The following is a 25,221-nucleotide window of genomic DNA, read 5'->3' as shown; positions in this document are numbered from 1 at the left end:
TGACCCACATTCTATTATAATAAAATGGTTATTGTGAAGCCACTAAGCTTGAAGTAGTTTATTACAGGCCATAGATAGGTGGAAGTACAGAGTGAGGATCTCACACTAGCTGTCTCAAACAAAGGGCCTGTCTTAGTCAGCTGGGACTGCTGTAACACCACAGCCTGGGTGACTTCAACAACAGACATTTGTTTCTCACAGTTCTGGAGGCTGGAAGGTGCCAGCAGACTTGGTGTCTAGTGAGGGCCCTCTTCCTGGTTTGCAGACGGCGCTTGCTTGCTGTGTCCTTGCACGGGTGGAAAGAGGGTGAGGGAGCTCTCTGAGGTCTCTTTGACAGAAGCACCAAACCCATTCATAAGGCTTCCCCCTCATGACCTAATGACCTCCCAAAGACACCACCTTCAACTGGGGCCTTTAATTAATGCAATACCATCATATTGGGGGGTTCTATTTTAACATGTAAATTTGGGGGTGACATGAACATTCAGTCCATAAAAGGGCCCCTGTGTTGGTGGTGCCCTCAAGCACCAAAAATGGTGGAGATCCTTTTCTGCATCACAGGTCTGGCACTTGTCTTCACAATATCACTGCATGCAAACCTGAGAGAGTCTGGTGAGGCAGCCACGGGACATGTGGAATCAATCCTGATTCCCATGCCACTGGACAGGAACTGTATTGTGGGCAGAAAGTACTCTTGGTTTGCCCCCGAGAAACCAAGTCAATGACTCAGGGCTAAACTCCTTCAGGATCTGGACCTAAGGCTTATTTCCCAGCCTTGGCGGTACCTTGGAAACACCCGAAGAGCTTTTAGAAAATGTTGTCTGGGCCCCACTCTCTGAGGCCCGAGCATTGAGATTTCTTTAAGCTCCCCAGGCAGTGGCGTGGGGGAAGGTTCTCCATAGAGCCACATCAAGGATCAGTTCATCTGTTCTGTGTGGACTACCTTAAAAATATGTCCAACATACAGCATTGGAGGGTAAGTAGCAAAACAGAATATTAGGATCTCATTTGTATGAAAATGTTAAAAAGAGAGTGTATGTATATGGATAAAAATTACGCAAAGCAAACTAGAAAATCTGAGTTGGTACCTGGGGTAGGGGGCTCGTGGAAGGAAGTGCTGTTTTGTGCTGTTATTAATTCCATTTGTTATTTCATTAGTGAGTTTTAAATTGCAGCCGTGGTGTGGTGCATCAGTAGCTGCCTGGGATCCCAGGGTAGTGCACCTTGGTCAGTCCCACCCACCCCAGCCATGCTACCATCCAATGGGCTTTGGCTTTATAAATGACTCCCCCCATCCAGCCTGTGCCTAAGGACTTAGAAGCTGAAAGGGGTATAAGCAGACAGCACCTGAGCTTGGGCACCGGCCTCTAGGGCTGGCAGGGCAGAGTGAAGTAGCTCTGTGTGGCTTACTGGGCACCGGACACACACCAGGAGCTGAAGCTGGGCAGGAGGATGGGCAGCAGGTGGTCTTCCAGGTGTAACCGAGGCCACCGTCAGAATACGGGCAGGGGCTGTTTGTGTGTAAATCAATTGTACCAAACCAGCTATCTGGATACAGGTGTGTGTTTGGTGGTCAGTGAGGTCCAGTCCCTCCTAACTCAGCCAGGCGATCTACAATCCTTGCAAACCTCATTCATCCTTAGTAATACAAGATGGCACTGCTCATTGGTCGGGAGGGGCTGAGATAATGAGGACCAGCTCGTATAGAATGTGAAGGCTGGCTATACACAAATGAGAGACTATAGGGGTCAAGCACTTCTTACCTCTGCGATTAACAGGGTCCTTAGCCACATATGCAACATAGTCAGTTGTGTCCTGTTAAAGAAGAAAGAGATGTCTATATCACTAGTCACAAGTGAGAGAACACACAGTGAGGGGCACAGGGCACAAACCAGTGAGCTTAGAAGGACTCAACCACCAAACAGCTAAAGAATCAAATGCTGCCGGCCGGGCGCGGTGGCTCAAGCCTGTAATCCCAGCACTTTGGGAGGCTGAGACGGGCGGATCACGAGGTCAGGAGATCGAGACCATCCTGGCGAACACGGTGAAACCCCGTCTCTACTAAAAATACAAAAACTAGCCGGGCGAGGTGGCGGGCGCCTGTAGTCCCAGCTACTCGGGAGGCTGAGGCAGGAGAATGGCGTAAACCCGGGAGGCGGAGCTTGCAGTGAGCTGAGATCCGGCCACTGCACTCCAGCCCGGGCGACAGAGCGAGACTCCGCCTCAAAAAAAAAAAAAAAAAAAAGAATCAAATGCTGCCTAAGAAACAGCCCACAGAAGACTCAAACTATATAACGTGGGTAGTAACCACCCAGAGGGCTCACATTGCAGACTCTGACTCAGCAGGTCTGGGGTAGGATCTGAGGTCCTGCACTTCTAACCAGCTTCCACGTATACTGAGGCCGCAGTGTCTCAGTATCCCACGGGAGCTGGTTAGAAGTCCACTCACACTTTGAGCAGCAAGGAGAAAAGGCATGTTCAATCACCCAAGAAGCTTTAAAAACATTGATACCTGCGTCCCAACGTACAGACAATCCGATTTCATTGGTTTGGATGTGAAGCCTGCGCATTAGTTTTTAGATGCTCCCTAGGTGACTGTAACGTGAACCACAAGTTAAGAACCACTGCTCTCAGCTTTGTCTACACCAGTGGTTGTCCAATTTGAGCTGGTATCAGAATCCCCTGCAGGGCTTGTTAAAATAGAATGCTGAGCCATATCCCTGAGTTTCCAATTCGGTAGTAGTTCTGGGGTAAGGGCTCAAAATTTGCATTTCTGACAAGTTTCTAGCTGCTGTTGCTCTGGGGGCCACACTTTGAGAACTGCTAGGCTAGAAGAAAACCAGAGTGGATGTTCAAAGGCTGACTGCAAATGCTGCCTTCATAGTGGATGAGATATAATGGTTATTTTCTTCTTGGGTATACACAATGATCTTAATACTTTAATATGTTTTAAAAATATGAGCTCTACTGAGAAGTCTCATCCTTCTGTATGAAATGTGAGTTTCTTTGCCTGCCTTCTCACATAATCAGTGCACAGGGAAAATGATAACCTCAAAAGTAGACCAAGGCAACCACGTGCATTTTAATTCATTAACAAATAAGCAGAGGAACCAATAATTAGCTCAACCCTTTTTTTTTTTTTTTGAGACGGAGTCTCGCTCTGTCGCCCCGGCTGGAGTGCAGTGGCCGGTTCTCAGCTCACTGCAAGCTCCGCCTCCTGGGGTTATGCCATTCTCCTGCCTCAGCCTCCGAGTAGCTGGGACTACAGGCGCCCGCCACTTCGCCCGGCTAGTTTTTTGTATTTTTTAGTAGAGACGGGGTTTCACCGTGTTAGCCAGGATGGTCTCGATCTCCTGACCTCGTGATCCGCCCGTCTCAGCCTCCCAAAGTGCTGGGATTACAGGCTTGAGCCACCGCGCCCGGCCTAGCTCAACTCTTGAAAGCAGAAAAGACTCCTCTGCAAAGCTGATATTTTCAACATTCAAGACTCCATGGGGCAACTGGTAAAAGTCTACCCCATTTTAGCAGACATTTCCCATATGTTACTGCTTTGAAGGGCTTCACCAGCTTATTGATACACTCCCGATGTTGCCAGTACCTAAAGGCTCTGTTGTGACTTGCTCCACTGTTTTTTCTATGGGCAAAGGAGACATCCCCTTTCTCAACAGTGCCCTACAAAAGCTCTCCAAGGAGAGAGGGATGAGGGAGAGAGTCAGTATGGGGCGGCCATGTCACTGTTGTGGGACATCTGCTGTAGAATCAGGTGGGTGGTGCTGGGCACTTCTCCACACCCCATCCCGCTGGATCTTACACAGCCCAACAAGACCACACCGGTGTAGAATTCTTCCAGCAGCTCTTGAGATAATGGTGTTGTTTCCCCCGTCACTCTGCAGGGTGTGGCTCAGCTAAGTTGTTTTCTTTTCTGCTCAGGACACTGTTCCCTGGTGTATTCACAGGTTGACTAGGGAAGGGAAGTGAAAGATTGTCCACCTGGTCAAACTGGCTTCTGGTCATTTCCATCAAGGGGGATCTGGTCAGAATCTGAAGTTATTGGCAAAAACAAGGATGACAGCTTGTAATCATAGACACTTCCTGAACTCACGAGACATGAATGTCAGAAGGATCCTTAGAGAGCATCTAAGAGAGCACCAGTGTTTCTCAAGCTGAAATTCATGGAACCCTAGGGTTGGACAGGTGCCTTCTCCAGTGTCTGAGATGTCACCAGCGTTTGAAAAAATTTTCATTTTCATTTCCATGATTATCTTAAAAATTAATACAACAGTATGTGGGATCATTTAGATGACCACTGTGTTATCAAGTTCTGCATACAATCTCAATGCCAGGATTTGCATCTGGGTTTCCAACATTATGAGTACTAGGTTTTCAAATAATTAGAAAGAAAAGGACACAGGGTAGATTCCTCTGCCCACATAAAGCAAATTGACATTACATTTGTACATGATGTACAACTGAAGTTTTTCCTTGAATAGAAGAAATTAGTGGAAGAATTGAGTCATCCAGGTGCCATGGTAATGGAGAGACATTGAACTGAAAAAATTCTGCCCCATGGTGGCCAGGCCAGCATCACATTGAGAATGGAGATTTAGTTTCAGCAAACTTTGTCCACCATAGCAAAGCAATATTACATTGAATGTCATTGGCCTTACAATGTTTACTTGTATTTGACTTTCAAATTTAAGTAGGGGTTAGAGTTAACTAAAAAGTATAAACATTAAGAAGTTTATTTTTAATTTATTTTTGCACATATTCAGGTAACAAAATTAGAGTCAGCATTAGTAATGAATACAAGGAATTTTTTTTTGCATTCTTACTCTGGCTCAAAGTTGGGTAAAGAGGGACAATAGAGAGACATAATATGTCCCTGTCTCTCAGATGGTCAATGGCCAAGCTTTTCTGATGCCAATATTGATCCTTTTCTGGCAGAGCAGGCAAATATATTACCATTCAAAACAATGTTCTTGTCATCAGGAAGCACACTAAGTTCCAAAGACAGAGCTGCAAAGTGCTGTTCTGCATCTGTTCTATCCCTGTTCCCACTCCCCAAGAACCCCTGAGCCTGGCCATTGTTCTGCCATTCTTGGGGTGGTCTTTTAACACTGCTAATTACAGTAGATTATAATTACAGCATACCCTTTTTAAAGGGGAATTAATAAAGTTTTCTAGTCTATCTTGCTTGCTAGTTCAAAATACCATTTTCCTAATGGGTAAACTGAGGCACTAAGTCATTAAGTGACATGTACACTTAGCAGGAGAACAAGGACTAGAACATAGAATTGTCAGCTTTATTAAAAATGTCTACCAGTTATAATGTGCTAAATTCATGGTTACAAATCAATTTGGAATGTAATCTCATGTACAATATAAAATGCATTTGGATTGGTTAAAATGGAAAGTAACCAGGCTTCCTGTCCTGTGTTATGACATTTTATAAACCAGAAAAAAGAAATCACAGAAAATATAACAGGTTGTGGATTACTTTAAGGATTACTAATGTTTCTAATTTTTTTAAAAAAATAAGAGGTGATAAAGAAATCTGAAAAAAAAAAGAGTATAGTCCTATGTGCATCCTGAAAATAAAATAGTTTTGACACAAACCAATGTAATTGGCTCCCAACGACCTAGATACGTGTGTTTTCACTCATAATATCAACATTAAGACAGGTTTAAGGCGAGTTCTTGAAGGAAGCTATTAATGCAGATGTACAAGACATCTGCCTTTTATATGTCAAAACTGGGTTATCCTCCAAATTTAAGAAACTATGGTTGCAAACATCACAAGGGGCAAGCAATTTGAAAACTACTGCAAATTAGTTAAGAAATAGGTAGACATATACATATAGACAGCATCTGAAGAAATGCACCTTAGGCCAGGTGCAGTGGCTCATGCCTGTAATCCCAGTACTTTGGGAGGCCAAGACAGGTGGATCACTTAAGCCCAGGGTTTGAGACCAGCCTGGGCAACATGGTGAAACCCTGTCTCTACTAAAAATACAAAAAAACTAGCCAGGCATGGTGATGCGTCCCTGTAGTCCCAGCTACCTATGAGGCTGAGGTGGGAGGATCACTTGGATCCGGGAGGTCAAGACTGCAGTAAGCTGTGGTGGCGCCACTGCATTCCATCCAGCCTGGACGACAGAGTGAGACCCTATTGGATGAGTTCAATTGGGGAAGACTTCCACTTTCTAAATATGCATCTCAATGAGGACTTTCATCTTACAATAAAATGTAAGAAATTATAAGGATTAGAAAGAAAGGAAAAGCATAGCAAGGGAAGGGAAGTAAAAAAAAGAAGGGAAAGCCATTGTGGTTGACTTTTGACAAGAAGACCCCAAGTATGCAAAAGAGCCCAAGCCACTTGACCCTATGGAATGGCAGGTCTCAGGGCTAAATAGTGCTCTGACCATCCTTTGACAATTAAGCAGAGACAGCAGGGCAAATAACCGTCTGTTGGGTGGGCAAATCCCTTCCCCTGCAGAGTGCTCTTGGTTCAAGGGTCTGAGATGGGGTTGCTGAGAAGCAGCGGGGTCCAAGCCTCTCATGGCAGCTCATGCTGGCCCAGGCAGGAGAGATGCCCAGCATGGCCATGATGCCTGCCTCTGGCAGCTGCCACAGCAAGGCAGGAAGAAGTACCGCTTCCCTGTTACTGAGATTGGTGGCCCAATTGTACTGTCCTTTGGAAATGTCAAGGCTCTGGAGTCCACTTTGACATTGCTCCTTCAATTTGGTTTCCAATGTGCCAATGGTAATTTTCTAATCCAGTTTCCAAGGTAGAAGGGGTATGGAAAGAAAGGTAGAAAAGTCACAGGGAAAAGTCCCTACTTGGGCTAGTAAAACACAGGGTCCTCAACCTTGAGACGAAGACATCTTGGACCAGTAAACTTTTATGTAACATCTGAAGACTGCCTACTCATAATTTGGCTAAAGAATGCAAAACAGTGATAATAACAAAACACACCTCTAGGACATTATTTTATATTAAAAGGCTATTTAATACTAAAAAAGTAAAAAGGATGTCTTCTTAGGATATAAGATCATTTTTCAATTGAATAAATTTAGCTCCAGGGAAAACTCCCTCATTATCCTAATTTTAAAACTTTTCTCCAAACTGATGGAAACTTTACCCAGACACATGAAAATTAAGATGAGAACTTTCTGGAGGGTGAGCCTTCTTCCCCCTCACTTCTGGAAAGGGCTGACTTTGCTTTCTTCCCTTTGCCCTCTGTGCCTCGCTCCTTTGTGACCAATTTCCTGCCTGGTTTCTTTGCAGGCCCAGGCTGTCCACAGTGAGCAGCCAGTTTGTGTGTGGATTCCACTCCGTCCTGGGAGTGGGAGGTGGTTTTCTGAGTTCACCTTCATGACAGTACAGTTTAGATGACATGGCCACTCTGAAGCTGAATGCTGACATCCTTTGTAGCATTCCTGCCCAAATGTGGGAAGCAAATTTCCTTGTTATTCCGCCTTCTTCATTAAAGATGTGAAGCAAAAATAGAACATTCTCATTCTGTTCTCGAGTCTGCCTCTTACTCTCTCTCTCTCTGCAACTCCTTCCTTGTTGGCAAAGCAAACTATTAAAGGCTGCAGTATTACACTGGGAGAGAAAAATGCTGATTTTAAATGCTTATGAATAGAGCAGACTAAGTAAATTGACATTCTTCAGGCAGACTTAAAATATTAATATGGAGGTCAAATAAAAAAATAAAAAGTAGGGCAAGAGCAGAGTGACAGCGTGAGAAGCCCACGGCAACTCTGGGGCCGGGGGGACTATTTCATCACCTCGTAAGAATGCCAGTGCTTCCAGGATTTTTGACAGCTTTTGGCTAATGAAATGAAAACGAATGGTGGGGTCCTTGTCACAGGTTTCCCCTAAAAATAAAATGATGGCCAAGAAGACCTTTTATGGAAATCAGGAGGGGGAATGTGTTGGCATCACAAGTCACTTTTTCGACGGTGTCTTGCAAGGCGTATTTTTGAAGCAGGGATCCCTTCTCAGAAATTCCCGACAAGAGCAAGAGACCAACCCCAGGGGCACTTACCGGGTCTCCCCCAGAGGCGAAGGAGATGGACCGCATGTGGTGATTCGCTATGATCTGCCAGGCCCAAAACAAGAAACGAGATGTGCTGTTATCGCGCTTTCCACATTTTGGAAAAGCAACTGTCTGTTGGCAGGTATTACAAATTGACATGTTTTCCTGAAAATTGGTACCTATATAAAAATAATGATTATAAAAGTAATAGCAATAGATCACCTTTCACAATCTGATGACTGCTGTCCAGCTGCTTTGCCAGAATAGTGTCCGTGAAGCCTCGCTGCCGCCTGTGATGTGGGAACTATCACCATCCCACTTTACAGGGGAGAAGCCAGAACCCAGAGGGGTCAAGTGGCTTGCTCAGATTAAGACAGCTGGTGATTAGCAGAGCTGTGATCTAACACAGGGTGTGTATAGAGCACCCTTAACATAAGTGACTCCATCTTAGAAAAAGACTCCATCTTACATTTCAAGAAGCAACATGCCAACAGGTACCAGATGTTTGCCTAATGAATAAAGATGGCACCCAACAAGATAAGGACATAAAAAGGTATATTCTTTTACTATCAGTCCTTACCAGAGGACTTTGGTCATAAAAAGGAGGACTTCACCAGCTTGAAACAGCCTTCTTAACATACACCATCTTGCTGTCACTGGTGATGGGCAGCCAGCATCTGCCAGTGAAGGCTCTGCCCACATCAAAGACTCTTCCTTGCAAGACATTGTTGTCCATCTGGATCAAGCCAGGACACTCTCTTTGTCCACGTCACTTGCCCCAGAATGGTTTATTAACCCCTACTCCTATCTCTTTTTCTCTTGATGTTAAATGTTACTTGGTTTGCTGTGGAATGTTCAATCTGTAACATTTATATACTGATTAAGTATACTCTTAAGTATGGTTTGCAATATTGACTGACCTGGGGAGTGGCTTCAGCCTATGTGCCCACAGCTCTGATACGGAATGAACTCCATGTAGCTCATGGTTTTTGTTACTAAAATAGCTTCAGTGAAAGTCTGACCTTGTGGAAAGACACAAATGTGCGTGGGTCTGGTTATGTCTGACCTTGAGTCGCTTATGACAGGGAGGCCCACCCCGAGGCTAGGGTCTTAACAACCATGCCTCTTCCAGAAGGAACCTGTCTCACCCACACACCAAAACATCTCAACTTACAGATTATGTTTCCAAAAACACACTGGGGTCTCCGATATAGAACCCACAGCTAGAATGGGGGGAAATGTGGCCCGTCTTCCATGTTATCCCATTTGTATCATGTACATATAAATTAGAAAGCCAGCGTCCAAGATTTCACCTCGGCACTGTCTAAAGCACTCTTGTAATTTATCAATGCGAAATCCAGAGCAGACAATCCGTGTTAATTTTAAAATGGGCAATTTCCATTAGCTTTATAAACTGCAGCGTACAGTGGAATTTAGTAGACACTGAGTAAATTAGAAGCTGCCCGAAATTTCAGAAGCGACGTAAGTCTTCCACGCTAATTTTATCTTTTAAAAGACAATGTAATGACATTGAAGTAAATTTCTGGGGATGGGAACAGAGCTCATCTCTATCCCAACATAACCAAGTTCAGTTCTGCAGAGTCCCCTCGGGCCCCTGTCCTCGGGCAGTCAGTTAGAATTTACATGGCTATAATCACACTTCCCAGGGATTTGTCCAAACATGCTCCTGTGAAACTTGAAATAAAATATAATTGAATTATAATAGAAAATAAGATAGTTTTAAATGCCTACTTTGGTTATCGGCACTTACAACACCTCAGGATCTAGAAACCCCTGAGTACATAAGTGAATAGAAAATGAGGCTGGCTACATAGGTTGCACCCAAGCCCCAGCTGAGTTAAACTAAAAATAGTGGCCTTTGCAGCTCTCTGGAATCTTCCCTCTGGCGCAAAGGTAGAGGGCTCCTAAGAGAACAATGACAAAATAGCAATCACCAGAAAATGATAAACTATGGCTCCCAAAGTTTTACATTTTTGCTTATAAGGCAGGTCTAAAACTGAAGTTTGGAAATTAAATTGGAAGCTATGATTTGGAAAAAAAAATGAAAGTCATGTTTGGTCGACATGATGCATGGGCCTTATTCTGTGGTTGTATGTTATCTCTTTGAGTAAGACAGAAATTGAAAACCAGGGTAAGAAAATTAGAGCTAATTGACCTAAATCACATGTTTTGCCCTGAGGGTGTTGCGTCTCATTTCCACTTGGAACTCTGTACAGGGGAGCGGCTGTTGTCTTGCTGCTGTCTCACCGGATGGAGAAGGGAGTGTCTAGCCAGGCTGTTCTCAGTTTGCTACAGCTGGGCTCAGAAGTCAGCTGGAAGGGAGAGTCAGAACCCTGTGTGCTTGCCCCCCACCCAACCTTCACACACTCATCAACCAAACTACCAGTCCCCTGGGTGTTCAGAACCTGCCACTTTGCCCCATCCGCCCAAACCAAGAGCAGGCAAACATGAACTGGACACCCGCTTCGGCTGCCATGTTCCAGGACAGAGAGGGCCAGCCCAGTCTCATTCTGCAGCTCTTAGTTTGTTTTCTGTTTTACTGAGGTGGGAGGGGAGTTCAGGGAGAAGTTCCCACAGATTTAAGAAGTCTGAGGACCAAACAAAAGGTCCAGGAGACATAGGAAAGGAACAGCTCCAGGCATGAAGGAGAGTGCAGAGGTGAGCCCAGCCCACAAGCCTTCATGAACAGCTCAGCCTCAGGCCGTGCCAGAGAAAGGCTGAGCCTGATGAATATTCAGAATCCACAATCGCCAGTGCTAGTGAACTAGTCCCTTAGACAAGTTAAGATAAAAAGACACAAGGAATTATCTATCAGTCCCGTGAGGATAACAGGAGGCAGTGAGAAGTGGTATCTAGTTATATCAACACAAAGCCTGGGTTTTGCTTCCCATTTCTGTGCTAGATCTAGGATTTATTTCAACATCTTGGATAGCAGGTGGGGGAATAAACGAAGCTGAAGGTGCTGCTCACTAACCTGGGGAATATGGAAGTCAATCAATAGAAATATATATAGTAACATAAAGGTCACTGCGGGCATCCTTGGTGACAATGTCGGAATCAGGTATAGTATTATATAGAGAGGTCCCATTCAAGCTCCAGCTCCTACTGCCAGCCCCAAAAGCTGACCCAGAGCACAGCAAGGAAGGGGAGTCCACACTCCACACCCCACTGGATACTGGTGAAGTATTTCACCTGCGCCTCATTTGACCTTCAGAAGTGCCTTGTTGGTAGCTAAAATAGCTACTCAAACACCCATTTTTCCAGCTAAAGAAATTAATGATGACTAGATCAGAGAAATCTAAAAGATAGACACTGTGCAGGAATGCAACCATCCTCAATAAAATTAGCCTTAATGAACACTGTGGCTGTGATGTCTCAGTCAGCTCCAAATTCATTCCACACTGGCTATTCCATAGACAACACCGCTTCTCATTACCCCTACAACAGTATGTACTACAAGATGCTCCAAAACAATGAGCCACTAAAGGATAAAAAAAAAAAAAATCACCAATTAGACCATGACATGCTATCCACTTCAAAGGTAATAAAATAAAATATAGCCTGTAAAACAAATCAAATATGGTGTAAAAGAAAAAAATAAGGATAAGGACATTAAGAAGAGACTTTGCACACACATCTGTTTTTTGTTTGTCTGTTTTTACATTGCATGTAAACAAATGATTTCATGCATTATCCTCCAAAGAAATAAAAAGCAGAATTAAAGAGAGCCAGTTTCATTTATCATTCTCTTGGTGATCCTTCAAAGTGGCCAAATTTCATACTCTAGTAAAAATGTGACACAAACATCTGCTATGTGAGCTCAGTAAAGCTGCAAGGAAGACGCCTGCACAACACTCATCAGCTGGGGCTGTGGGCAGGAACAGGGGATCTGAGCACCCATGTACCTGTTTGGAGTCCGGAGTTCGCAGGTTCAGACTGGCCGTGGAGATGGTCAGAGAGATGCTCATTCCCGCAAACTGGAGGTTGCTCTTTCCCAAGATGCTGGACAGCATTTTGCTCGGAGGCTGTGAAATTGAAGAGCACTATTTTAGCTGTTTCATTTCCATCTCAAAGGGTGGGGAAGTAGATGCTTGCCATACCCCCAAACTCTCACTGATTGTTCCTCCCTCCTTAGGCATAGGAAGACAAAATGTGAAATGAATAAGCTGGGAGTGGGGGGATCCAAAGTTAATATGCAGATTTTAGAACATGCAACATGCAAATTATAAACCATGTAATATGCAAATGCTGAGGTGAGAACTGCTGCAGGTAGGCAGAGGCATCAGTCTTCCAGGCCTTTTCTCTGGCCCTGTTGGGAAGTGTCTCAGGGGAAGCCCTTGTATATAAACCTGGGAAAAGCCCATTGCATTTTGCAGGCTCAGCAACCTGGTATCATCACACCTACTTCAGAGGAAGAGTCAAACTAACTTAGAGGAAGACTAAAGCAGGCCAGCTCTAGGGGATTACAAGAATCCCAGAGAGCTGCAAGGATGTTCGCGGCCGAAGGGAATGGACCACAAATTTTTTGGTGCACTCTCCCTGGTCAAGGTTCTCATGAACTGCCCTATTAGAAACCCATGGGCCTAGAGCCAGCACAAGGATAGATAGACATGGCCTGGCTATAACTGGTGTATCCATTACCCTGTCAGAAATGTCTTTACAGGGGACTGACAGCCGTGTTTTGGGGCCAGGGACCTTCTTCCTGGGTACCTGGGTGGGCAAGGCCCTTTGGTACCAACCCATCCTTTCTTTTTGGATTAGAACACTCTCTCTTTTGATATGCTAATTAGTCCCTAACCAGGTGCACACCCTTTTTAATCTCCTGAAGGAGCTATTTAAAAACAGAGATGCTGAGGCCCCACCCATGAGATTCTGGGTGGAGCCAAGAAATGGGCATTGTTTCCACCAAGAGAACCATGAGGGTGCCCCAGGATGAGCTGGGACCTGCGAGATGAGATTCCCCTTCTCCGTTCTCAGTCGCCGTCCTAGTTCCTGTAGTGGAGACTCTGGAGCCTTGCTTGGTTCCCCATGGACTGGCCAGAACACAGGCTGGCACATCTGAATCTTCATTCAGAGTTCTCTGCCGGAAACCTAGCTGCCCTGTGGATGCATGAAAGTCCCCAAGACCTGAAGACAGAAACAAGCTTGAGCCTGGGATCAGCAGAGCCACACATGCAGCTGTTCAGATGATCTGGATCAGGAACGTGCAGCCTCAGGGCAGATTCAGAGGTTCTTTGAAGGACGTTTTCGCCACAATTCAGATGAGGCATAGAAAAGCCTTGATTGTGGATTTTGCTGGGTCTTCACTAGACACTTAACTGAAGAGGTTTTCACGGTTTCTCCTAATCCAGGCTTTTTTTTTTCTTTCTGGCTCAGATATCTTCAGGATGAAAATTCCTAGTGCAGTGTTTGAACATGCAGCCTGTGGAGCCCAGACCTCTGAGCTTGCTCTCAGACAACATCTACCCACACTGCGGCCTTTCCCCTCCGTGCCACAGTTGTCGTTGTCTGTAATATGGGGATATCCAGTGGTATTCTAGTGCTGGCTTGGCTCAGCTGATGGGAGCCAATTATTAAATTTTTCAGAATTTTATAATCTGACGATTAATCACAGTTGTATTAAAAATGAATGTACGTAAATTTGCAATTAAATAAATTACCTTTAAAAAAAAGAAACAGATGATAGGGCCGGGCATGGTGGCTCACGCCTGTAATCCCAACACTTGGGGAGGCCGAGGTTGGTGGATCACAAGGTCAAGAGATTGAGACCATCCTGGCCAATATGGTGAAACCTCACCTCTACTAAAAACACAAAAATTAGCTGGGCATGGTGGCGTGCACCTGTAATCCCAGCTATTTGGGAGGCTGAGCCAGGAGAATCGCTTGACCCAGGAGGCAGAGATTTCAGTGAGCCAAGATCATGCCACTGCACTCCAGCCTGGGGGATAGAGCGAGACTCTGTCTCAAAAACAAACAAACAAACAAACAAAAACAATAAATGCTCAACACGCATCACTTCCTAATTCTTTTGCTGCATTAACTACTAACTGCTTTCCAAGTTATTGATGCCCACGGCACCTGTATGGTGGAAACATTACATAACCATGAGCTACTACATATCCCTTCCCGACTCTGTCTTCGAGGGCTATCATTTTGAGAAACTGAAATCAGCCACAGGAGAAGTACTGAAGTCACAGAAATCAGAAAATGCTACAAACTCTACTTTTCATTCCCCTGCCCAACCTGGAGAGCGGGTTGTTAAACACTTACCAGCACACCACTGGGGATCTCTACCTCAGTTGTTGTAATTAAGTGAATTGATGTATCGAAAGTGCTTAAAGGAAAGCCTGGCCCTGTTTTAAGTGTCTGTTGTTATCATTGTCTTCAGAGTTTATGCCACAGTGCGTGAGTAACCAGGGTGTCTACTTCTGAGGCAGGGACAGCTAACCGTCCTCAACCACATGAGACAGAAAGCAAGCTAAGCCCTTTATGCTTTTAGAAGTAGCACGGGCCAGGCCACAGAAAGAGGACAATGAATAATTCTGTGTGACTGAAGATACCGAGTGGCGAAAAAGAGGACGCAAAGGGGGAGACACAGTTAGACACAGAGCATGGAGGACAGTACCTTTCTCTTCTTGAAGGCTCCCTTGGCACCAGGCACAGATTCACAGACACGGCTGATGGCTTCCCTTAGGACAGGAAGAAAAAGCCATTTTATCATGTGTCGGTGGGGATCATGGAACCCAGAGATGCTACACTTGCACATCCAAAGAAAATAACTGCCCGTTTATTTCAGTATAGAAAACAGACCTGCCAATTTGGAAGTCATCCAACTCTTCTTCTAAAACACAAAACTAAACAAAACGCAAACAGGTCATCATAAAACCTCTCCTGGCAATATTCTAGCTCTCTTTGTTGTGGCGGCTGGATGCTAACAGTGTCATCTGTGTCAATGCTACACTGTTTTTTGTTGTTGCTGTTGTTGTTTTTTAACATTTTGCTAAGATTCTGTTTTTGTAAGTCAGCACCCTAAAACACACTCTTCCCAACACTGTGATGCTGTCGATCTCCACGACTTTGGTCAGGACATCAGGCCCAAACCTAATCAACCACCTCGATTGATCAAGATCCTTCTTAAGTGAGTTAGAATGTAATTAAAAGAAACGTGGTCATCTGACTTTTATTCCCAGTTTCTGTGGTTAGTGAATCTCACAAAATCAAGAGGGGTTGGAAGGAGAAGAGGAACTGCAGGGTGTATAAAGGAGCCAGCAGTGAGGTGATGTGCAGGGCAGTTCCATGGAACAGCACTGGTGAGGCTGCTGGGACGTGCAGGCATGGTCCTGGTGGAGGAGGCAGAGTGCCCTGGTACTGAGTGGCCAGGAGGCATAAGTCCGACACACGGTTCTGCATGGGGGCAGGAGGGCCCCAGAGGGAGAGGAATCAAGACAGGATGGTCGCAGCTGAGGGCTAAGGTGGCAGGAAGGGGATGCTGGAGAGGAAACACAGCTCAATCTCATGACTCAACCTAAGTGAGAAATGCCTGGGAGGTGGGCAAAGGTGGCTCCAAGTCAGGGGTCCAGAAAAGAGCTGGTGACCCTTCCCACTCACACATGGAGGGGAAAATACTAGTACACAGAAAAAATCAACAGGGACTTGGAGACATGGTGAATGAGAGAAGGTAATAGGTCCTCAGAAACATTCTATAAACTTTCTAGGTTCAATACTTCTTCAAATTAATTTCTACCATGTGGACGAAAAATAATCACCATAACGACACAGTGCTTTTAACAGAAATACGTCCATATCAGTTAGGCGACTGACTGTTAGGACAAGCTTCCCATTTGCCACTCAATTCATTGTAGAGAGCAGGGAAGGAAACATTTTTCCTAAAACTCAGATGCCAGGAAAACTGTAGGCAATGAATCATCATGACATGGAAAAAGTGAAGCAGGAAACAAATGTTTTTGATGTTTATGCTTACTTCTACTCATTTTATAATAATATTCTAACTGTGGTTCTATCAAAGTGACCAATCACGTATCATCTAAAGTACTTTCTAAAAGCTAACTTCTTATTAAAGAAGGTCAAATTGTCTCTTTACAGAACTATATAAACCTATTATGTATATTTTATCTGTTTAATTTTTATAAAACCAGTTCAGCGAATCTCTGCATTGTATTTCTTACATTAAAGAGACATACTTAGTTGAGCAAGGCAGCTAAACCTCTGATGGTTCCAGCCGGGTAGAAAGATATTATATGGGGAAGTGTCTCCCTTTAATCACTCCATAAATATTCCTAATAAACACCATATTTATTTTACCATCCACCGACATGGAGTCTAAAAGAAAAAAATCAGACTCCAAGGACAGTTATCCAAAAAGACACACGGTTCCAAATGTCTCATTTAGTCAGCCCCTGGAGCTTGCAACAGGGCTCTGCTGCTTCTGTGCTACTTTGGGGGAAGGGAGGTAGAAACTATTCATCACCAGTTAGAAGGAATTACAAAGCTCTGAAAATAGTTAACATTTCTTTCCAATACCTTTTCACACAGAACGGAGTGCACAGGTCTCAGTGCACATTCGCGGACAGAAGAAGTTCCAAACATTTCTCCGAGCTCGCGTCCTCAGGGAAAATCCTAAGGATCTCACTTGCGAGCCTTTAGAATCCCCAAAGGAGTTTTCAAATGAAACTGCTTTTTAGAAAAAGGTTCTCTTTTCATCACTGGCATAAATTCCTTCCTAATGCTCATACGATAACACGTGTGTGTGAATTCTCATTTCAGCCACGCTGATGGTATCTATTTCTGTTTGAAATAGAAATGCAGCATAACTATTAATAACTGCAATATTTAGATGCCTGGAATGAGTTACTTTAACTCCAAAATCTAATTTTAAATGTAACTATTCTCAATTCCCCCCTCGCTGTTTAAGTGCAGTACATTTTGGTAAGCAGTACTGTTTCAATTTGTTCGTTTAGCAATCATTATTTAGCTTTATGTAATTCCACTTAATCCCCATTTGAGTCTCAGGTACCAATTTTGCCCTGTTTTTAATCATAGGGATTGCTTCTTAACATTCTGTTCAGTATGACCCTGTTTCTGTGAGCCAAATAATGACCTCAGAACTCGGCTAATATGAAAATGGGACATTTGGCAACCTCTGTGGTCATCTGAAAGTCTCGGAAGCCAGCCCAACCGCCAGATGTGAACCCTCATTGTCGTCATGATTTCACCATCTTCCCTTCAGAACTGGTAGTAGCATCTTTCTCCCTCCTCATCCATCTCACTACAGCCCATCCCAAGGCCCCACAAAGAATGGTCTATGTGACTGGCATGGATCAATGCACATCAGCAGAGAAAGAGTTACCCAAGAAGCAGCATTTGAGTGAGTGGGCAGCTACCCAGGAAAAAATTAGGTTGAGCTCCTATCTCTTGCCTTATATGCAAATAAATTATAGCTGGGTCACAAATTGAATTCATTTGTAACGAAACGATGAAAGTAGTAAAAGAAAACTGGGAAGAATATTTTAAAATTATCTTTTAGTGGATAGATGTTACAAAATCCAGAAGCCATAAAAGAAAAATATTGACACACTCAATAGCATAAAAAAATTATGGACAAGTAAATATGTAACACTTCACAGTCAACAAAGTAATTGTCTTAATAAAAGTCAGCAAGGACACTATCAAAAGCCCAATAGAAGGCAGAGCAAAGGATATGGATAAAGAGTTCTCAGGAAAGGCAATACGCACGGCTCCGAAAAACACAAAAACATACTCAACTTTAATCATGACCAGAATGTAGATTAAAGCCTGCACTGAAATTCTATTTTCATAGCCAAAGATTGAAGCTTTACAGTCCTTTGCAGGGAAGCAGGCACCCTTCTCAGTGCTCCATAATACCCTCCCACCTCCATACCCTGTGTGAGTTTCTTGCCTCCTCTGAGAACCCTGAAACTCTAAAGTTCCAGCCTCTAAACCTCCCCCTGCTCATCTCCTCTTCTGGCCACTGTGTGACCAGGACCCTGAGTGAGTGTGTGCTGGTACAATAAGAATATCCCACTCCCTTAGTCCTTTCTAATTCAATGCACTCAGTGGGCCCTGCTCCTCCCTGGGCTGGACGGAGCCTTGAATCTAATCCACTCGCCTCCACACAAGAAAAAGTCTTCCATCACTTACGTGTAACCCCATTTATCTATTTTTAGTAATAAACATGTCCAGGCCCAGCAGAACAGTAAAAACCCTGACCTTCATTTAAACCTCTCTTCCTCCCTCCGCAAGGCCTACCTAGGGAACCTCCAGGTGGCCACGGAAGAAAAGGCCTCCTAACCTTCCAGCTGCAGCTCCTGACCCCTTGGTGAAGTAGGGGTGACTGCAGGGGGTGGATAGAGAGAGGTCAGGGATGGAGAGGAGACACTGACAGCCCCAGTGCTGAGCCCTCTGGCTAGGCTGGTAGTACCCTGCAGGGAAACAGGCGACCCCCTTGGTGTTCCTGGATGTCCTCCCGCCCCCATGCCCTGTGTAAGTTACTTGTCTCCTTTGAGACTAAATCTCCAGTCTCTAAGCCATGGTGAGCACCTCCCCTCCAGGGCTCCACACCACCCCTCTCCTCTCAGGGACACTTTCCTTTTTTTATTTGAAGACTCCTCCCCAGGAGCAGGGAGGTGCCCATGGGTGAGATGGACAGTGTCTGATCTTCACTCCACATACCCACTCCGTCCCAGCATCCACACCAGTGGGGAGCTCCAGCTTCTTGCTGGTGACATTGCTCCTGTCATCAGCAGAAAGCCGACTGGGCCACATGGGTACCCGTCCCTGGAACCAGCACCTTTGCCGGGCTATAGCAGGAGGGCAGTTTCTCCTCAAACACAGCCACTCCTGCTGCATGCTTCCCTGTGTGAGTCAGACATCAGTCCATGGGGCCACCCAGGCCCTGGTGACATGTGTCAAAGTCTTGGTCATCTCGTAAGCCCCTCATTGACTCTGAAGCCAGAGGAACCATTGCCCCTCCTCCATGGGAGGACTCACAGGGCACTAAGGACTTGCTCTTTTCACTATATAACTTTGGGGTGAGGGTTGGGCAAAATACAGCAAAATAGATAATCACTCATCTTTCCAAGCCCTTTGTAGGAGGGCCAGCCCTCCCTTGAACTGTTGGAGTCATCCTATGCCCCATGGACTCCAGGCAAAGTTAACCAGAGTCCCATTTTACCCTGCGGTTGCCTCCCGCCCTCCTGTCTGAAGAAGCCTCAGGGTCTCTGGGCTCTGAATGCTTCAGTGGCCGGCAGCTCACCCACCTTCCCCACTGGCCACTCATCGTCGAGTACCAGAATTTTACAGATCGATACCACACCCAATTGCTAGCTCCGCTTCAGTGTCTTAAAATCATCACAAACTTGATGTTTTCAAACCCAGCCTTAATTTTCCCCATCAAAAATATTTCTCTCCTGTCTTCCCAGGGCAGAAAACAGCACCGTGGTCCACCTGGCAGCTCTCACCCCACCCTTACCAGCCACACACCAAACCTATCACAATCCTGCCTCCATGGGGAAGGTGAGCCAGGCTGCGCTCCCCAGAAGCCTTCATAGTGGAGGAGACAGGATAACACAGTCACACATGTACTATGAAGGACTGGAATGTGCGATTCCACCTTTCAGAGTAGCAAGAGGTCAGTTACCTGGTCAGCAAATAAGGCTCAATGCCAAAGAAGCAGGTGCTGAAAGAGGCAGTGGAGGAAGATCCTATAAAAATACAAACCAGACCAGGAAGGAGCACAGCAGGACGGTGGACGTGCAGGAGCGCCAGCTGGCTGGGGCAGGTGTGCAGAATCCTGGGAGACAGGCAGAGTCATGGAGGTTTCTGATTCAGGTCTTAGAGGCATTTCAGGATATGCCAAGGAGCAGGAAACAACCAACGCCTTTTTAGAAGACCCTGATACGATAGAAACAGCCGCGGTGTGCAGACAGGTAGAAAGGGCTGCGAAGCTGCAGGCAGGGAGATGAGCTGGGAAGTGACTGATGTTGTGATGGCCAGACTGGGATTTTGAGAGTGAAAATGAAAAGAAGACCATTTGGAGAAGAAGCCCACAGACCTGCTCCATTACGGAGACTGATGCTGAGGGCGGGCCCACAGATGACTCACTCTTTCATCTGGGGAATGGCCTCTCTCTTTTTCCGGAGGGTCATTTTCTCCATCCTGAAGCTATTGACACCAGGTAGACCGTATCTGAGAGCTGGATTTGCAGCGGGGACAGAGCTGGGAGGCTGCCAGGTCAGGTTGAGGGCACGTAGGAGTCCAGGCACCAGGAGTGAGAGTTCAAGGGCAGAGGGACACAGAAGCAATGGCTTCTTCCCAGTTTCATCCACAGCCAAGCAGGTTAATTTCCCAGCTCCTGCACGCTAAGCATCTAGCCATAACCAAACCATTCAGAGAAACTGAGTCAGAAATCATAGGCATCAAAAATACCATAAACCTGATTTTTTAAAAAGTCATTTGACCAAGATGTGTTGAAATCACTTCAATCTTGTATGTTGCAGACATAACGAAAAGAGCTATGGATTTCAGAATCTGCACACCGTTGGAGAAATTGACTTCCCTTACACCTTAGCAGTTCACCGGTGCCATTATAATCCCAGCATTCTCCTGAGACCTCATTCTGTGCCTCAGCCTTTGGTTTACTCCAAAAAGGTGTTTAAATATACACACAGGTGTAAATAAATACTGGTTGGTAATTATTAAACAGATGCCAAAAAGAGTATCCTATATATTCACATAAAAGCCCAAATAATGAAACTAGGAAAGAGATTCCTAAACCATGCTGAAAGAGATCTCACAAAGTGAAACAAAAGCTCTTGGGATTACTAAGAATGTATTAACCAAAAAAGTAAAGCCCAACAGAGACAAAATTGAGGCTAATTTTCCTTCTATGGCTTAAGTAACTAATTAATAAAGTTCACTTGAGGTCACAAGTCATGTCACAGGCATCTTCACTGGACAGATCAGAGACTTACTTTATTCTTATAAAACTTTCATTGAGTTTGTTTTCTCCTTTAGAATTCTAACAGTTGGGTTAGAATAAGCATTTTGCTCTCAGATTGACTGCTTCCTGATGCTGATATGCCAATCAAGGGGAGAAATCCACACTCAGTTTTCCCATAATTTTGTAAATGAGCCAAGTTCTCAGGCAATGAGGAAGGAGCCTCCAATCTGTGCTGCACCCTGAGGGAGATGGTGCCACGTCCCTCAGATGAGCCATTGAGAAGCTGGACCACCAAGGTGCTGGACCCGTGAGCAGCTGGACTGGGCTGAACGGGGCTGCCCAACACAGTGTGGAATCCAGAGACCCGTGGAAACCCTGCACACACCTGTCTTCACTGCTAGTTTTTAGAAATTACTTATCTTTTGGGAAAGATGCATTTTGTGAGATCAAATGTCACAGGTTTTAAAGATCTCAGTTCCACTGAAATCTGCTTCCTTAGTCGTAAAGCATGAATACAGGTGAAGTGAGCAATCTTGGCCCCAAAGGGGACCACTGTGGGGCCTGACACCTGGCTGGGACTTGTTCTAAGTGCTCTGAAGGCATTCTGTGTGCGTCCCATGAAGTTCAGGGCAAGTCTCCATCACAGCGTCTCCCTTTTGCACCAGTCTTGACTGAACCACGTAAACCTGGACTGAATCCCTGGTCTCTTCCCTCAGCCTTCTTTTCACTCTTCCTTGTAAAATGGCAGCTAAATCATTTCAGGTGCTTTCCTCAGCCAAGGCAGTCAGATGGCTCTAAGATGGAGAGGCCAGTCTGTCTCCCATGCTCTTGCAGTTCCCCATGCCAGATCCCTGAGGAAGTGAAGAAATGTGCCAATAAAATCTTCCCAATAACGTCTTTTTCCTTAGGATTCTGCAGGTGGACAGATACAGATCTCAGAGGCCACTAAAAATAGGCTGAGACAACAGGATTCCGAATGTAGCCCTGATGGGCAGTCCTGATCCACGCAGACATGCTGTCCATAATTGTTCCACTCGGGGACCTAATGGTTTCCATCCAGTTTCTGTTTAATTCAGCTTCATACAAGTCTTTCCTGGGGCACAAACCTGCAGAAGGTAACACTGAATCCACCTCCCAAAGACGCACATTGGCTCTCCAAAATAAGGACACAGGGCTCATCAACCCTCAAGGCATTAGAATCGTAGAAATGCTTTCCAAACACCTCCTCATCAACCTGGCGAGGACTGCCCAGTGAGCAACCACATAAGTTCCTTCCTCAATAAAATCCTCGGGATACCACATTTCCAGATTTACAGCAAGGGCTTCCATACAGCCCTGGATCTGTATAAATGATGAACAATCAAACCTGCACTGGGGGCTTTCTGTGAGGGTTAAATGACATATCTATGAATCTATAAAACTTAGCATTAACAGAGCCTGGCATGGGGCACATGCAAATTAACCATTCATGTTACCATCATCAATATCTCCACGGAAGAAACAAAACTATTTTCCTTTGCTGTCACATCACTGCTTGAAACAAGCCATCAGTTCTACAGCAGATGCCAGCTGGGTGTCCTCCAATTCAGATCCCCAGGCTGAGGGCTCAGTGTCCCCAGGACTGTGCCCCACTTCCAATGCCAATCTCAATCCTACTGGGGCAAAACAAAGTCCCAGTTTATTTTACCTCTCCTTCTGACTAACTGGCTACAAATCAGGGTTCCCACCACCCCCAGCTTGGGTTCAATTAATTTGTTAGAATGGCTCACAGAACTCAGAGAAACACATTTACTGGTTTATTCAAAGGATGCAGATGAAGAGATGCATAGGATGAAGTATGGGGGAAGGAGCGTGGAGCTTCCATGCCCTCCCAGGATGTGACGCCCTAGAGAGGATCCTCTGCATGTTCAGCTGTCTGACAGCTCACTGAATCCAGTCTTATTGGGTTTTTATAGAGGCTTTGATCATATAGGCATGATTCATTAAATCATTAACCATTGGTGATCACTTAGTCTTCAGCCCTTCTCCCCTCTCCAGAGATTGGGGGTGGGGCTGGAAATCCCAACCCTCTAATCCTGCCTTGATTTTTCCTGTGACAAGCCCCCAACCACCAGTCACCTCATCAGCATAAAAAACAACACCTTACCCTGAAGATTCCAAGGATTTCAGAATCTTTTAGTTGTATGCCAGCAAACAGGACAAAGACCAAACATATTTCACAGTACACAGTATCCATATCAAAGCTGCTTGTGCATGTTATCTTTCAGTTGTTGGGGGCACATGCATTGATCCTAAGATAATTTTATATGCAAATAAATATATACACATATACACAAGAAATATATACACATATACACAATAAATATATACACATACACACAATAAATATATACACATACACACAATAAATATATACACATACACATACGTGGCCCATGGGGTGACTGTGCATCCTCCTCACCACCATGGGTTCCACCATACATGCACACACCCATCCACCCACATGACACGTATGTGTGCATCACGGGGCTCCAGATGTTCTTGGCTATGAGGTACAAACCCTCAGGAAGTCCACAGGAGAACTGGAATTAAAACTAATTTTCCTATTTTCCAGTCAAGGAAACTGATGGCAACAAAGTCAAACACATAATAGTAAATGTCGTCAATCAGCAAATACCAGAAGTTCTTTCATCCAAGCAGCCTAACATGTTTCTCTGATTCCTAGGGTGAAGACCACCTTACCATAGCATAATTTCTCCAGCACTGGCCCCTACATTGGGAGGAACTAATACACTCTGTGAGACTAACCAGAGCAAATCAGAATAAATCAGAACTTTCCCCTCCCCTCACCAAGCAGTGCTTAGAGGAAAACAGAAGTGTGATGTCAGATGGCCTCCCTGCAGCTTGGAGGCCCTTTTAAGGAACTCCTCCCCCTGCTCTTGGGGTACCTGTAGGGGGACCAGATCCATCACAGAGCTCAGGCAATCAGTGTGGGAGGGAGGGCCAGGGGATCCCACATGCCTGCTTCTTGTGGTGGTCCACTTTGCTCATTCAAAAAGTTCCTCCCTTGTTGACATTTTATTTTAGGCATTTGTAAGGCAATGATAAATTATTATTATTATATACTAATTCTAGACGATGTAAACCAAAAATAAAATTCTAAGTCCACCAACCAACTGAATTGACCTTTCCTCTTAGTCAAGAGTATTCCAAAGTAAACCTGAAAAACTAGTTCAGGTCCTGATGGAAAGGGGGGTCAGACATGCTTCTTTACACACTCCTCCCTTAGAATTCAGGCACAGCAGACCAGTATTAAGATGAGAACAGAGACCTTAAGATTGATAGATCAGACTCTTTGTAGCAATAAAATACCAACATGACAGATAGCAGGCCCTGAAGGAAATCAATGTATTTTACCTCAAATTACATTTCTATGACATATTTTGAAATGGCCCTGCAAAGTTATCTCTTGTAGGGAAAATCTACACTCTGTAGAAAATCCTCTTCCCTTTCCCGGTCTTTTCCTGACCCAGGAGAGATTTAATTATGATTCTGGCACCTTTTAGCATTGGGTAAGTGACCTTTATCCATTTTCTCTGAAGCCTGCTACCTGGAGGCTTCATCTACATACTAAGAACCTTGGTTTCCACAACCCCTTATCTTAACCCAGACACTCCTTTCAACTGATTCCAGGTCTTTAGATAATAACTCTTTCAACCAATTGCCAATCAGGAAAATCTTTGAAGCTACCTATGGTCTAGAAGCTTCAAATTGTCCTGCCTTTCTGGACTGAACCAATGTACACCTTACTTGTATTGATTGATGTTTGCCTGTAACTTCTGTTCCCCTAAAATATATAAAATCAAGCTATAACCCAATGACCTTGAACACATATTCTCAGGACCTCTGGCAACTGTGTCTCTGGCCTTGGTCACTCATATTTGGCTCAGGAAAAAACCTCTTTAAATGTTTTACAGAGTTTGACCGTTTTTGTCAAGAAGACGAAAAACACAGAATACGAGAAATCAACATAAAGCTTCTAGAAATAAAAACTCCATGGACATAATGGGTCTGTTGTTTTTAAAAACATCTTTAATATCAGGGAAGGAGGTACAACGCAATCAGTAGAAAGGCCATCAGGAAAGAGGAAGGAGGAACAACGAGCTATGGAGAAAT

At 44.8% G+C, this 25,221-nt stretch overlaps 1 protein-coding gene across 1 annotated transcript in view; it reads right to left on the bottom strand.

The window, feature by feature from the left end:
- The window catches only part of SHC3 (SHC adaptor protein 3), a 298,918-nt gene that overhangs the window by 51,132 nt on the left and 222,565 nt on the right, over positions 1–25,221 (bottom strand). The window contains exons 3-6 of the mRNA XM_033236864.1: positions 14,692–14,755; positions 11,972–12,091; positions 8,055–8,108; positions 1,764–1,815 (exon numbers count right to left, since the gene is read on the bottom strand). Coding sequence (XP_033092755.1) covers positions 1,764–1,815; positions 8,055–8,108; positions 11,972–12,091; positions 14,692–14,755 — 290 coding nt within the window. The remainder of the gene's footprint in view (positions 1–1,763; positions 1,816–8,054; positions 8,109–11,971; positions 12,092–14,691; positions 14,756–25,221) is intronic.

This window comes from Trachypithecus francoisi, unplaced genomic scaffold, assembly GCF_009764315.1.
Source record: "Trachypithecus francoisi isolate TF-2019V2 unplaced genomic scaffold, Tfra_2.0 Lachesis_group16, whole genome shotgun sequence".
In the NCBI taxonomy this organism is placed as follows: Eukaryota; Metazoa; Chordata; class Mammalia; order Primates; family Cercopithecidae; genus Trachypithecus; species Trachypithecus francoisi.
This window is presented reverse-complemented; position numbering and strand designations above follow the sequence as displayed.